This window comes from Scyliorhinus torazame, chromosome 14 (genome assembly GCF_047496885.1).
Source record: "Scyliorhinus torazame isolate Kashiwa2021f chromosome 14, sScyTor2.1, whole genome shotgun sequence".
Lineage (NCBI taxonomy): Eukaryota > Metazoa > Chordata > Chondrichthyes > Carcharhiniformes > Scyliorhinidae > Scyliorhinus > Scyliorhinus torazame.
The window spans coordinates 16,443,947-16,461,359 of NC_092720.1; the positions used below are offsets into that span (position 1 = coordinate 16,443,947).

At 44.4% G+C, this 17,413-nt stretch overlaps 1 protein-coding gene across 3 annotated transcripts in view; it reads left to right on the forward strand.

Moving 5' to 3' along the window:
- The window catches only part of LOC140389541 (AP-2 complex subunit mu), a 67,363-nt gene that overhangs the window by 26,434 nt on the left and 23,516 nt on the right, over positions 1–17,413 (forward strand). For all 3 annotated transcript variants that reach the window (XM_072473739.1, XM_072473742.1, XM_072473740.1), the window contains exons 4-8: positions 3,499–3,581; positions 6,413–6,548; positions 9,784–9,925; positions 12,255–12,374; positions 13,591–13,726. In XM_072473739.1, the coding sequence (XP_072329840.1) occupies positions 3,499–3,581; positions 6,413–6,548; positions 9,784–9,925; positions 12,255–12,374; positions 13,591–13,726 (617 nt within the window). The remainder of the gene's footprint in view (positions 1–3,498; positions 3,582–6,412; positions 6,549–9,783; positions 9,926–12,254; positions 12,375–13,590; positions 13,727–17,413) is intronic.

Consider the following 17,413-nt stretch of genomic DNA (forward strand, 5'->3'; position numbering starts at 1 on the left):
GAAGTTTACAGCATGGAAACAGGCTCTTCGGCCCAACCAGTCCATGCCGCCCAGTTTTTACCATTAAGCTAGTCCCAGTTGCCTGCACTTGGCCCATAACCCTCTATTCCCATCTTACCCATGTAACTATCTAAATGCTTTTTAAAAGACACAATTGTACCCGCCGCTACTACTACCTCTGGCAGCATATTCCAGACACACTCTACCCTCTGAGTGAAGAAATTGCCCCTCTGGGCCCTTCTGAATCTCTCCCCTCTCACCTTAAACCTATGCCCTCTAGTTTTAGACTCCCCTACCTTTGGGAAAAGATGTTGACTATCTACCTTATCTATGCCCCTCATTATTTTATAGACCTCTATAAGATCACCCCTAAGCCTCCTACGCTCCAGGGAAAAAAGTCCCAGTCTATCCAGCCTCTCCTTATAACTCGAACCATCAAGTCCCGGTAACATCCTAGTAAATCTTTTCTGCACTCTTTCTAGTTTAATAATATCCTTTCTATAATAGGGTGACGAGAACTGCACACAGTATTCCAAGTGTGGCCGTACCAATGTCTTGTACAACTTCAACAAGACGTCCCAACTCCTGTATTCAATGTTCTGACCAATGAAACCAAGCATGCCGAATGCCGCCTTCACCACCCTTTCCACCTGCGACTCCACCTTCAAGGAGCTATGAATCTGTACTCCTAGATCTCTTTGTTCTATAACTCTTCCCCAACGCCATAACATTAACGGAGTAGGTCCTGGCCTGATTCGATCCAAATGCAGCAAGACTTGGACAGTATCCAGGCTTAGGCTGACATTGGCAAGTAACATTTGTGCCCGCAAGCGCAAAGCAATGACCATCTCCAACAAGAGAGGATCTGACCGACACCATTTGACATTGTGGCATTACCATCACTCAATTCAAGGAGAAATGGAGGCATAGACTATTTTCTAAATGGGGAGATGTTTAGGAAATCAAAAGCACAAAGGGACTTGGGAGTCCTTGTTCCCGATTCTCTTAAGGTTAACGTGCAGGTTCAGTTGGCAGTTAGGAAGGCAAATGCAATGTTAGCATTCATGTCGAGAGGGCAAGAATACAAGACCAGCGATGTACTTCTGAGGCTGTATAAGGCTCTGGTCAGACCCCATTTGGAGTATTGTATCTAAGGAAGGGTGTGCTGGTCTTGGAAAGGGTCCAGAGGAGGTTCACAAGAATTACCCCTGGAATGAAGAGCTTGTCGAATGAGGAACGGTTGAGACCTCTGAGTCTGTACTCATTGGAGTTGAGAAGGATGAGCGGGGGGATCTTATTGAAACTTACAGGATACTGTGTGGCCTGTGTAGAGTGGACGGGGAGAGGATGTTTCCACTTGTAGGAAAAAACAGAAGCGGTGGACACAATCTCTACAAGGCACAAGTCAGGAGTGTGATGGAATACTCTCCACTTGCCTGGATGAATGCAGCTCCAACAACATTCAAGAAGCTCGACACCATCCAGGACAATGTAGCCCACTTGATTGCCACCCCTTCCATAGACATTCAATCCCTCAACAGTCAACATGCAGTAGCAGCTGTGAGTACCATCTATAAGATGCACTGCAGGCAGGGTCCCTAGGCAGCACATTCCAAACCCACCATCGCTGCCATCTAGAAGGACAAGGGCAGCAGGTACCTGGGAACACCACCTGGAAGAGTTGCTCCAACTCACTCACCCGTCCTGACTTGGTAATATCTCGCTGTTCATGCATAGCCCCTGGGTTGAAATCCTGGAAATTCCTCCCTAACAGCACAGTGTGTGTACCTGCACCACAGACTACAGCGGTCCAAGAAGGCAGCCCACCACCACCATCTCAATGGCAACTAGGGATGGGTAATAAATGCTGGTCTAACCAGCAACGGCCATATCCTGTAAATTAATTTTAAGAGTAGTGTGTGTGTGATTCTTTAAAAGATCCATTTCCAACCAAGGTAGAATTGGAGACTTCGGACAGTAGTGAGAGATAACGTTCCTCTTGATTATCAAGTATTGTAGCTATTTGTGAAGGAAGGGAATTTTTCAAGGGGAATATTATTCAGCAGCATCCCCAAACCCAAAACCTTCACTTCTAGGGCAATGCAGCAGGTGCAAGGAACTCCCATCACTTCCAAGTCTCAATATCATCCTGATTTGGACAGCTAGCAGTTCAGCTTTGGTACTGGGCAAAAGTCCTGGAACTCCCTACCTAGCAGCACTCTGGGTGCATCTTCACCACACAATGGATTGCTGTGGTTCACTACTGCCTTACAAAGGACAACTAGAGTTGGATAAATACTGGCCTTGCTAGCAATGCAAGTAGCCTGAAAAGATGTTTTTTTTTTTAAATGTTCTAATTTCTGGACATGGTGGGAGGGAGAATGTTGTCCAAGTTGAGTCAGAGCTGAAACACATGGACTTCTAAGTGGAATTGAATTGTCCTCCTGGCCTGCTGCCACGTGGCTTGGGATATAAAATGGTGGAGTGGCTAAGTCATACAAACGAGGGAGAGTCCAGGTTCACACTCCAGCTTGTGTGATGGGCGATCTTGGTTGGAGTGTTCTGATTTTGTGTTCAAGAATAACAATTTATTACAATACTTTTTTGAAGAGAATCCCAGCAATTTAATAGTATTAGTACAGTAAGATGTATCGGAAACCAGTATATTTTCAAAAAGCTGACAATTCGAGTCGGCAGTGAGAAATGACATCGAAGCTTGGGTTTTCTTTCTCTTAATCGCACCTTTAATGTCGTCTAATGGGCGCTAGTGCCCATCAATACAGAACCACATCAGACGTTAAGACAGGTGATCAAAAGCTTAGTTGAAGAATAAGGTTTTACAGAGTGCCTCAAAAGAGAAAAGCGAGGTTACGGTGCAGTGATGGAATTCCAGAGCTTGGTGTGTTGGCAGTTGAAGGAGCCTTAAGGGTGAGATCAGACTTATACGATCACTGAGATCGCGAGTGATGTGGGGCTGGATGACATTTCAGATTGGAGGATTGTTGAGACCTTGGAAGGATTTGAAAATAAGGCTGAGAATTGTTAAAATGGAGCTTCCAGATTGTGTTACTCTTCGACCATGACAGTGGGAGCTGTTAAATGGATGCATATTCCTTGGTGACTGCGTTAGCAAAGGCAATTTATAATTGGCCCATACAGTGAAATTGGTTCCATGGTCAGCTGCTGACCTTGAGTTGGCACTTTGTTGGCTCATGACACTTGCCGCTCACCCAACTGCATACCACTGATCTTCTCACTGAGCTTCCACTTAATAAATTACCCCGTGGTATTGGAGGTATTAACTGGCATGGTGACGTGAATCCAGTTTTGGGGTAAACGAGCACCTCTAATTGCTTTAAATGCAGAGCTAGGGGCATTACTAAATTGGAATGAGTTTCTTTAGCTTGTGTTCTGTTCCAAAGTCTGTCCCTGCTCGTCATACTTTCAGTTATTTCCTCTGGGCTTTGTAGTTGAAAGGTTTTTTGTTTGTTTGCTCAGAAATCCTAGATTTTGGCTATCCACAGAATTCTGAGACTGGAGCACTGAAAACATTCATTACCCAACAAGGGATCAAAAGTCAGGTAAGCAGCACTCTGGACGGCCTGAAGAAAATTTCTCCAGTGTTTAAATATATTGACATGTAGTTATTTGTGGTTTTTGCCCAGGATTGCAATCTGCAATTTGCTACTGAGGAAAGGATGACTACATTTAAACTAGAATTAGTTATAAAGCCGCTTTCCCGGAAGACTCTATAACTGCCACCAAATCCACAATAACATGGCTTTAATCCTACTGAACCTGCTAGGTCTCTCTGAGATTGAGGAGCAATTTCAGGGAATATTTTTAACCCCCTCAAGTTTTCATCCCTCCTTTCCTGAAGACAGTACTTGTTGGAGTGTGACATTGACCACCCTCCCCCAAGTGGCTGGCCTTCATGTGTAACACTAGGTGTGAGGCACCTGAGCTTGGTTCTGTCTTCATCCAGCATCTCATATACATTTTTAGCGGGAGTCACTGACTGCAGAGCAGTAATCCTGCATAATTCAAGCCGCATATGTGTACAGCACACAACATTGCTGGATGTTAAAGTTTGTTGTATTCCACTCTGCTTGACATCAGCTAGCTTGGAAACAACTTTCTAAACTGCTGCGTGTTTCTTTTACTCTGAATAGTGTTGAATGAGGAGTAAAAGTGGCTTCTGTTAGCAATAGATATTGTGCTGAAATGCATTCTTTAGAGTGTCTGTTTTCTGAATAGCCATGCCTTGCTAGTGAAGTGTCCCTTGTTTGTATTCCCAGCAGTGAAGTGATGACGCAGCAGTTCTCCAGGAAGCTCCAGGCAGGACTGGGTGCCAGTGCTCCTGATAAGTTGCTATTTGGAAAGGCTGGCTGGCGCAGATAGAATTATTTGTTGCTAGAATTATTTGTTGCTGGTGGAGGTGGAGTGCACAACTTGACTCAGCAGGAAATTATTCAACATAATGTGTAGAGCTTTGAGATTTTTGTTGTTGCCAGCAGTTTTATATTCATTCCAATTTATTTAATGTGTCTGAATTTCACCCTCCCAGTCTCCTCTTCATATTTTGAGACAATGGTGAGGGGAGGATAGAAAAGGGCTATGATTAGTCAACTGCTCCATTATTGTCATCTTACATGGATGGCAGTAGGCAAACAAAATGGACTGTGGCCTTTTTCCACCTTGCAATTTGAGAATCCCAAGAATTGCTGCAGCACAGACGGGGGCCATTCAGCCCTTGTGTCTGCACTGGCTCTCTGAAAGAGCAATTTATTTAGTGCAATTCCCCTACCTTCTCCCTTTAACAATGCACATTCTTCCTCTTCAAATAACTGTAATTCCCTTTTGCGTGGTTTGATTTAACCTGATTCCTGGTGTCTTATGGAAGGTTTTAAGAAATGACCAATCCAAAAGGAATTCCTGCTGTGATTCCAGGGACAAACTCACGATACTGGAGGACAAATTCCATGCCTGTGTAATGTAGAGATCGGGGGATTTTTCTGACTCTGACAGAAATTTGTAACTTCAGTATGAGCTAGCTGCACGATGATAAAATAAATCTGTTCCAGAGGCCGCGATCGTCCTTCGCCTTGCAAGTAGAAGATGAGAGAGAAAAGCCCAAAAAGGAGTACAGAAAGCTATTTGTAGTCTCAATAGTCCTAGGTCGGCCGCTAGGAAATCAAACCTGACATTTTCAGGTCAATAGGATCTTGTGAGATTCTGGATGTAGAGGAATTACCCAGGTACACCCTCGTTGCACACAAGTGCATGAGTGGAAAATTCAATGTTTTAAAGAAAAAGATAAGTAGTGAGCCATTCGGCCCATCAAGCCATTCAATGAGATCATGGCTGATTTGACTGCGGCCTTAATGCCAATTTCTTGCTAGTTCCTCAAAACCCTTTGACCCACTTTGATCCCCTTGTCAGTCGGGAACCTGTCGTAACTCGGCCTCCAGAAGTGAATTCCAAAGGCTAATGATCCTCTCTGAAGGAATTCCTCTCACCTTCATCTTAAATGGGAGACCCCATCTCTTTAAACTGTGCCCACTAGTGTCTCTAACCTAAGCTTTCCAGTCTAGTACTTGCCAGATATTTTTAAATGTAATGTGTTGGTAAAAGTAGATCTTGTTCTGCAGCCGTTTAATAAAATAATAATAGCTTAGTTGGTCTGACAGTATAAATCCTTTTTATTCTGAAGGTGCAATTGCGTGCAGAACAATGTAGGCTTAGCGCCTCAATGGAAATTGAGATTGTTGTATTAGAATAAATTCAGGAGTTTTGTACAGGATCGCCTGCCAGTGTAATTACAGCCCTTGCTTTAAATGTTACTGTAACCGAAGCTGGTCATTTGTGTCTAAAAGTCTCTGCACTTCAATGTAATTGTAGACCAGAAGAGACGTGATGAAGAACTGTTTCAATGCAAATCATTTATTTTCAGTGTTGCACCTGCTCTCAGCTAACTTGTTTTCTCTTTTTTTTTTAAATCAACTCTTCTATTCACTGCTTGCCTGTTAACCCTGTGTGTGGCGCACCTGGTTCTAATCCTACTGTAATACTTTCTTTTTCTCTACCTGTGACTGACGACCTGATTTATAGCACCAGGTAGGAGAATCTGCCTGCTTCTGCTTTGCTTATTGGTGGTGGTGGTGGTCTAAGGGTGGGGGGGTGGACGCTCAAAACTGGCTGTAGAAATGTCTTGAATTATTGAACTCTTGAACCTGGTCTTCCAGCGAAGAAGGGGATAATCGGTGCCAAGACCCATTGCAGTGTAAAGCACTGTGGGTATGTTGTAACACAGTTGACTGCTACGCTGAAGTAACCTGGTGTCACGTGTAAAGCTTTTTGGAGTCTAGTTCTAAACCTTGAATTGAGATCAGACAAATGTTCTTTGTTCCAGACCAAGGAGGAACAGTCACAGATCACGAGCCAGGTAACAGGACAGATTGGATGGAGACGCGAAGGAATCAAGTACCGCCGCAATGAGCTCTTCCTGGATGTCCTGGAGAGTGTCAATCTGCTAATGTCACCTCAGGGTACGTGATAGGTTAAATTTAGTTGTTTCTCCCTCCCCCCAAAGTTTTGCAATTTTGACTTGACTCCGCCTCCCAGCGCAACCAACCTCAGCAGGAACAATTTCATTTGATTGGATTTGTTTATTGTCACGTCTACCGTGAAAAGTATTTTTCTGCGAGCAGCTCAAACAGATTATTTAGTACATGAAAAGAAATACATAATAGGGCAACACAATGTAAATACATAGATATCGGCATTGGGTGAAGCATACAGGAGTGTAGTATTAATCAGGTCAGTCCATAAGAGGGTTTTCCATGGGTAACCAAGGAAGGTACATCCTGGTGCTTCAACGTGGACAAGCTATTGACTGCGGGAAGCTAGTCTTTTTGATGGCCCATCCTACAAACATTCCAACAGGAATTACTGGATAGCAGTCTGGAGAGGAAAGTTGGCTTCTCTTTTAGCCCAGGACACTTCAGTCAAGGGATGTAGATGTAACAAACCAGGCAAGTGTGTGGGGAGCAGTGTTGTTCAATATTAAATGGATTGCTGCACCATTTCAGAAGGAAGCCAAGAGTGAATCTCTCAGTTTATGGATTTGGAGTCACCTATAGGCTAGACGACATAAGGGGCTGCAGGTTAACTAGGAACTGAACCGGGACCCCTCTAGTTTGCGCAATTCAGTTACTCATTTCTTTAACCAACTGAACTAATGGAAATAGTTCAATTAAGTAATTTTCATTGGGCTTGTTCCCCCAGTTTTTTGTTCAAAGTGCTTCAAAAGTAAATTTCTTTAATTTCATCCTGTGTCAACTTAGTCTTGAGTTAAATCCCGATTGATTTTGTCTATGTCAATGATGTGTTCATTGCATATCCTGGTCTCTGCAATAGATTATTTAACTTTGATTTGTTGTTCTGAGTTAAATTGTGTTGAGGTTTTCATTGGCATTCGAAGTGATTTGCAGAGAAGCAACTTGCTCCATTTGGACACAAGATTTTCCTAGGTTTTCTCCGAACAGTAATTCTAAAGTAATTTGCTCTTCAAGCTGACAGAGCATGTTTTTAGTTTCAAGGCTATTATACCATAAGTTTATTTTTTTATCAAGGTGTTAAAAGCACATCTCAGCAAAACAGTTTAATCAATACAGTGTGCAGTGCAGTCTCTTAAGCGCTGCTTCTTTCAGCCTGGAACAACTGCCTTTTGAGACAAAACAATGCCCCATCCCATCACTGGTATAGAGTCGGCACTCACTTAGGGGCTGTTTAGCACAGGGCTAAATCGCTGGCTTTGAAAGCAGACCAGGCCAGCAGCACGGTTCAATTCCCGTAACAGCCTCCCCGAACAGGCGCCGGAATGTGGCGACTAGGGGCTTTTCACAGTAACTTCATTGAAGCCTACTTGTGACAATGAGCGATTTTCATTTCATTCATTTCACTTGGTGGTGACCAGAGACACTAGGGTGAAGGTGGTCAGGAGATTAGGGGTGCGGATGGGTAGGATTTATGGGCAGCATTTGAGAATCCTTCACTATGAATTGAAATTGATGCCACGCCGATTTCGGACAGCTGTCAGGGATGACTTTTTTTTTTAAAAAGCAAGGACCAATATCGATATTGTCTCCAAAAATTGGTATGCATTGCACCTATTTGTGCCCAAAAAGAGGCGAAACGTATACCAAATTCTCTGTTGTACAGATAGCATCTGCTGAATAAGACAAAAGTGCCAGGATACCAAATGAGAATGATGCTTTTTTAAAAATAAAGGCACAGTGCTGGAAATAATGCTGGTGAGAGGAACGGCAGGTTTATGACATTCAGGTGGTATACCAGTCCTCAGAACTAAATGGTGAGCAAGACTCCGATTGGCATGAGATGTGTAGGCGGGGATGTACATGAGTTAGGACTTGAGTATGGATGAACTTGGGTGGCTGCCTAGAGCGAAAGGAGTTGTGGCCAGAGACGATAACAGGCAAAGATGAAGGTTTTGGTGGTGATGTGAGGGTAAGAGCACTGAGGGATGAATAATGCTGTGAAGGTGGAAGTAAGCAATCTGTTTCCCCGAACAGGCGCCGGAATGTGGCGACTAGGGGCTTTTCACAGTAACTTCATTGAAGCCTACCTGTGACAATAAGTGATTATTATTATTGCGCATTTGAAGGGCTGCTCAAGATCCAGTTAAAGCTGCACAATCTGTGCAGAAAGAATAAAATGTGTTAGTGTTTTAAAAAATATATATTTATTAAAGTTTTTTAACACAATTGTTCTGCCTTACAAACAATAACCCCCCCCCCGTAACAAAAAAAAAACGAGGAATCGCGCAGAGCAAGATATATACATGGCAAAATGATATATTTACACAGCTTTGTACACTGGCCCTCACCCGTATGTGCCAGTTTCCCCAACCCTTCATGTTATCTCTTGCTCATCCACCCTCCCAGGCTTCTTTCCTCCCCCCCCCCCCCCCCCCCCCCCCAAAGGTTGCTGCTGACCGACCTTCCTCTAACGCTCCGCGGGATAGTCTAGGAACGGTTGCCACCGCCTGTAGAACCCCTGCGCAGACCCTCTCAAGGCAAACTTAATCCTCTCCAACTTTATGAACCCAGCCATATCATTTCTCCAGGCTGGGGGGCTTCGCCTCCTTCCACATTAGCAAGATCCTTCGCCGGGCTACTAGGGACGCAAAGGCCAGAATGCCGGCCTCTTTCGCCTCCTGCACTCCCGGTTCATCCACTACTCCAAATATTGCTAGCCCCCAGCTTGGCTTGACCCGGACTTTCACCACCTGAGATATTGCTCCCACCACTCCTCTCCAGAACCCCTCCAGTGCCGGGCATGACCAAAACATATGGACATGGTTCGCCGGGCTCCCTGAGCACCTTCCACATCTGTCCTCTACCCCAAAGAACCTACTCAACCTTGCCCCCGTCAAGTGCGCTCTGTGGACCACCTTAAATTGTATCAGTGTGTTAGTGTTGTTAGACAACAAGTGGCAAAGATGAAATTTAAGGACAATTTGCTGGGAATTCAGATGACCAATCTGAACCTAAAATGTCAATATCTCTCTTCTAGGCGATCACAGGCTGATCTGCTACCGGTGTTTCATTTTAATTAATTGCTCTATCTAATCTAATTCAACTTGTAATCTTTTAAAATGTCACGTGCTGTGACCACTTCTCTCTGCGGACTGAGCTTTGTGGTTGTTGTTAGAAAGGATGTATTGCTTCCCACTTAAAAACCTTTCCCTTTTTGTTTCAGGTCAGGTTCTAAGTGCTCATGTCTCGGGCAGGGTAGTAATGAAGAGTTACTTGAGTGGAATGCCGGAGTGCAAGTTTGGGATGAATGACAAGATTGTTATCGAGAAACAAGGCAAAGGAACTGCTGACGAGAGTGCGAAAAGGTGAGGGATATGAAATCTGTTCTCCCAGAATCCACGTAACTGATGGTCCAAACTGCACGTAACTGCGGAGGCCTGGCAATTCTATCCCGGCTGCCCTGTTCATACTGGGTTAGGGAGGTTTTGAAAAGATTGTTTTTATTTCTTGATTGATAGATAAATCCTGAATTGGAAATCTGTATGATATTTGATAAATAAACTTTATATGTTGCCCATAGGCTCTACATTCAAATCCATTCAGTCTTTGAAGAGGAAAAGCTTGGATATCCCTTGCTAATAGATGTTTAACAGCAGCCCAAGTAGTTGTGCCTGTGCTAGAGATTGCACTGTGAGCTTCTAATATCCAGGCATGTCTGCAAAGAAAAAAAGCAAATTAATCCCCCCCCCCCCCCCTTGTATTTATGTTTGGCTTTGCTGAAATCACTTTGTTGCTCACGGTTCATGCATATGTCTCATTGTAGATCTTGGCATTGTGACTGTCCATCTGTACATTTCAATCTATAGAGGGGAGAAGAAAACAAGTGTGAGCTGAGAGACTAGAGACCTTCAGTTCTGTTTGTGTTTGCTTGCACTTGCTCAGTTGAAATGAGGTAACTTTGAGCCTGTGCCTGACCAGACATCTGCCACGGGTGGGATTAGGGTAGAGGAAACATCTCCGGTTGAAGAAGTCGGGGAGGTAAAATGCACCACAGTCGCAGAGGATGTAATTTGTGACTTTGGCAAGGTGGACTCAATACTGCGAGCAGAGCTGAAGACAGACTGAAATAATTATAACAGTGAGTTCTGAGAGGGACTGCAATCTGTAGGAGAACCATTCGGAGGGAGGGAGGTTAGGAACATTGGTTAAGGGGGTGGAATTAATTGATTGAACTTGATTTTCAGAGAAGCAGGGGTGGGTTCATTAAAAAAAAATAAAGAGTACCCAATTCTTCTTTTCCAATTAAGGGACAGTTTAGCATGGCCAATTCATCTACCCTGCACATCTATGGGTTGTGGGGGTGAGACCCACACAGACAAGGGGAGAATGTGCAAACTCCAGACAGGCGGTGACCCGGGGCTGGGATTGAACCCGGGTCCTCGATGCCGTGAGGCAGCAACGCTATCCACCGTGCCACCCTAAGGGGAGTGGGTTCATGATGATTGGGTTTACAGTTTGTCTTCGGGGTATTGCTGGTAAAAAGATGCATTTTACTCATTCATTGTTTCAGGGACCTCTCCTGGGTCCCTCACTGTACAATGGTGCATTGTACATGCTATTTACATGTGGGCATTGCCCACCCCCTCCTCCCCAATCCTGTTCTCAGCCCTTCCTTGGGGGTTCCTTTTCTTGTGGCCTTGTTTTAGGCCCTCTGGCCTCTATAACGGCTATTTTCCGACCTCCCCACTCCCTTTTTCCCAGCCCCTCCCTTTCTTGTCCACTCCCTCTGGTCCCGTTGGCTCCCGTGCATTCCCAGCCCCCCGTCCCCTGCTCTATTGGCTGTTGGCATCAAACAGGTCCTAGAACAAGTTAGTGAAGGCCGCCACACACTTTGTGGAAGCCTTCCTCTGACCCTTGGATGGTGAACTTGATCTTCTCCAAGTGGAGAAATTCCAATTGGTCTGCCAGCCAGTCTGCAGCTGTGGGTGGTGCTGCTGATTGCCAGCTGAGCAGTATTCTCTGGCGGGTGATTAGAGAAGCAAAGGCTTGGGCGTCGGCTCCCTTTCCCATGAATAGTTCTGGCTGGTCTGATACCCCGAAGACTGCCACTTTTGGGCACGGCTTCGCCCTCACCCCCACAACATTGGCCATTGAGTAAAAGAAGACTGTCCGGAACCCAGCAAGTCTGGGGCATGCCCAGAACATGTGGGTGTGGTTGTCCGGGCCTCCCTGGCACCATTCACATTTGTCCTCCACCAACGGGCAGAACCTGGTCACTGGGGTGTGCTCATGGCTCATGTGAATTGTAATGTGTAACTGAATAAATCAAAAATATCATTGGCTGTTTGTATTACACGGATCTTCATTTCTGGTCTTTGATGTTTTCTAACCGTGAAAACACATTGAACTCATTTTGATCCAATACTTTGTTCATGTTGCTGGAAGGAACTGATTGCAGAAATGCTCGTTTTAATATATAATTGAGTAGATGTGCCAATTCTGAAGCAGCCTGCACTGTTGTCCAGATGGCAGTGTAACCTCGAGAATGAAGTTTGTCATCGTCAGAGCCACAGTGCAATGCTGCCACTTAACACAAAAGAAGAAACCCGGGTACAATAATTGGTCTGTTTTAAAAAAATAAATAAATAAATCACAATTGGTTTGTAATTCTGGACCCTTCTCTTTATTCTGCAGTGGTAAACAATCTATAGCAATTGATGACTGTACGTTCCATCAGTGTGTGCGGCTCAGCAAGTTTGAATCTGAAAGGAGTATTAGTTTTATCCCACCAGATGGAGAATATGAACTTATGAGGTAAGCACCCAGTAATGTGCAGAACAAAGCGGGTTGGTGAAAGCATGCACAGGGGATGGCTTCAGATTTCAAAAACAAATTTGTTATTTGTACAGCTGAATCCTGGAATTAGACTGCCTTTTGTAGAGCAAGTGAATGCTGAATCCTGCATGCTATATAAAATATTGCATTTCAAATTCCAGTCATTTATATTAGAATGTGTGTTTTTTTTTTTCTTCCAGCATATGCCGGAAGGTTTGATTTAGTTTTCAAGATGCATAAATGAGTTCGCTGTTGGTTTTCTTCATGGACTTCAGTCTTATCGCCACGATCCTAATGAATGGTGGAGCAGGTTCCAGGGGCCAATCCGTCCACTTTTGTTCATATTTCTTACGGCCTTATTAATTAACCAGCCAGCATCGATTGGAATCAGTCATTGTGGGACAGACGTGTCCCCGCCCCCCTCTTTAACTACCTGCTTACTATTTAGATGCTGTAGAAGATTTTTGGGTTCCATTTCATGTTAATAGTTATGACGGAATACAAAACTGAAGTGAAGGTTAATCTCCACTTAATAGAGCAATCAGAGGTGGTCAGGCAGATGCCTTAACTAGCACTATTAACAAAATCTATGATGCAGTTAACACCATCCTATGTGGGTTCAATGCTAATCCAAAGAACCTAAATCATGGGCACTGCAGCCATTTCCATGCATCGAAATATTGCAAATCTGATATGCTTCAATTAATTACAGCTAACTTCAATCTAAGATTACAATTTAGCATTGCTGGGTTTACAGTTTATTCCGCGTAAGTTCCGATATTGAGGTTGTCTTTCTGTGACTTGTACATAAGACGTAAAGCCTCCCCTGTGTAACAGTGCAAAATTAATCTAATACAGGGGTATCAATCCTACCACAGTCAGAGTTATGGAGCTAAGTACAGATGAAGGTTGTCTTTTGGCTCATTTTGACTGATGGAAACCCATAGTATTTAAACACCTGTTGATTGGCTCAGGTTGCTCCCTCCGCTGTCCATTATTGATGGTGTTTAACTTGCTAGAACCACTATTATTTAACTTTTGTCAAGTGTTTTGCTCACCTGACAACCTATGAGGCCATTTAATATGGATCGGTATCATAAGTGGTGGCAAGAACATTTGCGTTGTGGAGAAAACATTTGTGGAGTGCATTTATTTCTGTCCATTTGTAAAGGATTATGTTGTTTGTTTTCTCAAGGTACCGAACCACTAAAGATATCATCTTGCCATTCCGTGTGATCCCATTGGTCCGAGAAGTAGGTCGCACTAAACTTGAAGTGAAAGTTGTGATTAAATCAAACTTCAAACCATCCCTGCTGGCTCAGAAGATTGAGGTAAAGTTTTCCACACTTGTTTTCTCAGTGCTTTCTTAGCTGCTTTGTGCTTTATAAGAACTAGGCGTTACTCTGTCAGCTGCTCAGTATAATCAGTCTAGCACTCTCTGTTAATCAGCGCAAGGTTTGAGCATTGTTCATTTTCCTGCAATGCTGATTCACTTTATCTTGGTCAGGGTCCACTACAAACCCGGAGTGGACCATTTTGGCTGATATGTTGCAGGAGACCATGGGCCATCCTCTGATAAAATATTAAACTGAGGCTTCATCTCATCTGCCTCTTCAGTATTTGCAAAAGATCGCCATCTCCTGGCCAATGTTTACCTTTCAATCTGTGTCATCAGAACCGATAAACAAAAGAAGTTTCATTTATACTGTATGTTTCATGACCACAGGATATTAGGAGGCACTTTACATCAGTGAAATACTTTTGAATTTGGGGTACTGGCTGAGGTAGGAAAGTAAGAAGTCTTACAACACCAGGTTAAAGTCCAACAGGTTTGTTTGGAATCACTAGCTTTCGGAGCACAGCTCCTTCCTCAGGTCAGCTGTGCTCCGAAAGCTAGTGATTCAAAACAAACCTGTTGGACTTTAACCTGGTGTTGTAAGACTTCTTACTGTGCTCGCCCCAGTCCAACGCCGGCATCTCCACATTGTGGTAGGAAAAGCAGCATCCAATTTCCATACCCAAGTTCCCACAAACAGCAATGAAAATAAAGCCATCATGTTGTCTCCGTAGAATCCCTCCAGTGCAGGAGACTGTCATTCGGTCCGTCACATCTGCACCGACCCTCTGAAAGAGCACCCTATCCGGGCCCACTCCCCTGCCCTATCCCCGTAACCCCACCTAACCGTTGGACCTTGAGGGACAATTTGGCATTGCCAATCCACCTAACCTGCACATCTTTGGAGTGACTTTGGAGTCGCCATGCTGACAATGGGAGAATGTACAAACTCTCCACAGACATGGGGCAGCACGGTAGCATAGTGGCTAGCACAATTGCTTCACAGCTCCAGGGTCCCGAGTCGATTCCCGGCTTGGGCCACTGTCTGTGCGGAGTCTGCACGTTCTCCCCGTGTGTGCGGAGTTTCCTCCGGGTGCTCCGGTTTCCTCCCACAGTCCAAAGATGTGCAGATTAGGTGGATTGGCCACTATAAATTGCCCTTAGTGTCCAAAATTGCCCTTCGTGTTGGGTGGGGTTATGGGGATAGGGTGGAGGTGTGGGCTTGGGTAGGGTGCTCTTTCCAAGAGCCGGTGCAGACTCAAATGGGCCGAATGGCCTGCACTGAAAATTCTATAATTTGGGATTGAATCTGGGTGCCTGGCGCTGTGATGCAGCAGTGCTGACTACTGTGCTGCCCATCTTCAGTGATACTGGTTGAGGAATGAATAGTGGTTTCGATGTTGGGGGAACCTCTGCTGCTGTGTGAATAGTGCCATGGTATTAAGTTTACCTGGGTAGATGGTGCCCAGATATAATGTCATCTGAGAGGGCATCTCTGAAAGTGTAGTGCTTCTTTGGTACTGTATTAGAGTGTCATCTTGGATTAGGCGGGAGAGCAAACTATGCACCACATCATTGAATATCCAAACCACTGACTCTGCATCGGCCTAGCCGCACTCAACGCAACAGGACCAGAATTCACTAAATAAATAAAAATGTGCTCATGCCTTTGGGCCTGAACTAACATCCGCCTCACTCGGGCAAGAGTAATACCAATGATCCAGGCCCACCACCACAGCTGTCATAATCTCCGCTGTTTGCTGTTGCAAATTGGCTGCTGTGTTTGTCTATAGAACAAGAAGTAATGTGACCTGCTTTGGGATATCCTGAAAGGTGCTGAATAAATGCAAGTGTTTCTCCTTTTTACATGAAGAGTTCTCTTGTTTCATCTAACCTTACTTTAATTGGGACACCATTTTTAATTGGGGCACTACCATTTAGGAAGTCGCAGAGAATCTTGCCATGAATGAGAGACTTGGGTTGTGTGGAGCGACTGAAGAAGCTGGGACTGTTCTCCTTCGTACAGAGAAGATTTCAGGGAGAGGTTTAATCGAGATGTTTAAAATGAGGGGTTTGATAGAGTAAGAAAGACAATGTTTGTTTTGGTAGGAGAGTCAGTAACCAGATGACACCGATGTACAAGGTCTGGCAAAAGAGCCAGAAAGGAAAAGTTTATTGTTACACAGTATTTTGAATCTCTCAACTGGAGAGGACGTTGATTTGGTCGTGAAGTTATTTTACCAGGATGTCATGATTTTGAGGGGTTCATACCAAACATGAATAGTGGGATGCAAGATTTGCTGCAGAATAAAGTATTTCAGGAAAGCTACTTTTGTTGTCTTGAGTTGAACAGCTGATATTCTATTATTTATCCTTAATTGAGAATCCAGTGAGGGCCGCATTGTGGTAATCTTAGCCACACTCTTTAATTCTGAAAGTCTAAGATTAAGCTAAGTGCACTTGGCAGTTCTCGACATTTTGGGTTTTGCCCTGTCTCCATAAATGATATTGGTTCCAGATGTTGACAATCAGTTGGGAATCTGCATCTGCTGGGAAAGAGATGCAAACAGTTTTTATTTCTTGGCAGCTGACTGGGTTTACAGATTGAACCCATATTCCTGAGAATGCACGTGGTTTGCAGACTCAGCAAACTTCAGTACTGAATGCTGCTCTTTGACTTAGTCTGTTCAGCTTTGGCTCCGAGATCGGAATGAGAAAATGTTATTCAAACAGGCTGTTTTGCCTGTGTTACCTTGCTTCCTGTATTTCTAAGTCTAAATGATTTTTGGATCTTAAATATGCACACATGGTATGTATGTGTGATTGGACCCAGGGAAGTGTGTGTCTGTTTGACACGAGCATTGTTGCAAATGAGTAGCTTGACTCTTGTCTGTACGATCACTACAGTTGTTCTGAGCATCCAAGTTTAAAGGAACAAAGTATCAATTGTGATTGCTCTGGCCCTTGTCCAATGATGCCTGCTCAAAAATGTTATTTAGAAGTCCGTAAGGATGAAAATTGGCATTAACTAGTTTATCGGTTTTAGCCAAGTAATGCATGCTTCATGACTCTGGCTCACCCTGGCCCAGAAGCAGCACACCACAGCCCTCCGTGCCTTTGCCCCAACGTTAGATGCAACGGATGAGACAAAAGAGGCATTCTGCTCCAGCCTCAACCAATTGATGTCCCACATACCAAAGGGAGACAAGCTGATTCTCCTCGGCGACTTCAAGAGTCGGGAAAGATGCAAACCTTTGGAAAAGGTTTGTTAGGCAAGGAAGGTGTGGGGTAAACCAGCGCAAACAGAGGAGAACATGAACTGGTTATCACAAATACCCTGTTCTGCCAGAGGGGAATGCAGATCATCTCCTGCCAGCACCCCTGCTCCCAAGCATTGACACCTGATAGACTAATAATAATAATCTTTGTCAGTGTCACAAGTAAGCTTACATTAACACTGCAATGAAGTTATTGTGACAATCCACTAGTCACCACACTCCGGCACCTGTTCGGGTACACAGACTGAGAATTCAGAATGTCCAAATTACCTAACAGAGCGTCTTTCCGGGGAAATCGGAGCACCCGGAGGAAACCCACGCAGACACGGGGAGAACATGCAGACTCCGCACGGACTGACCAAGCCTGGAATCGAACCTGGGACCCTGGCGCTGTGAAACAGCAG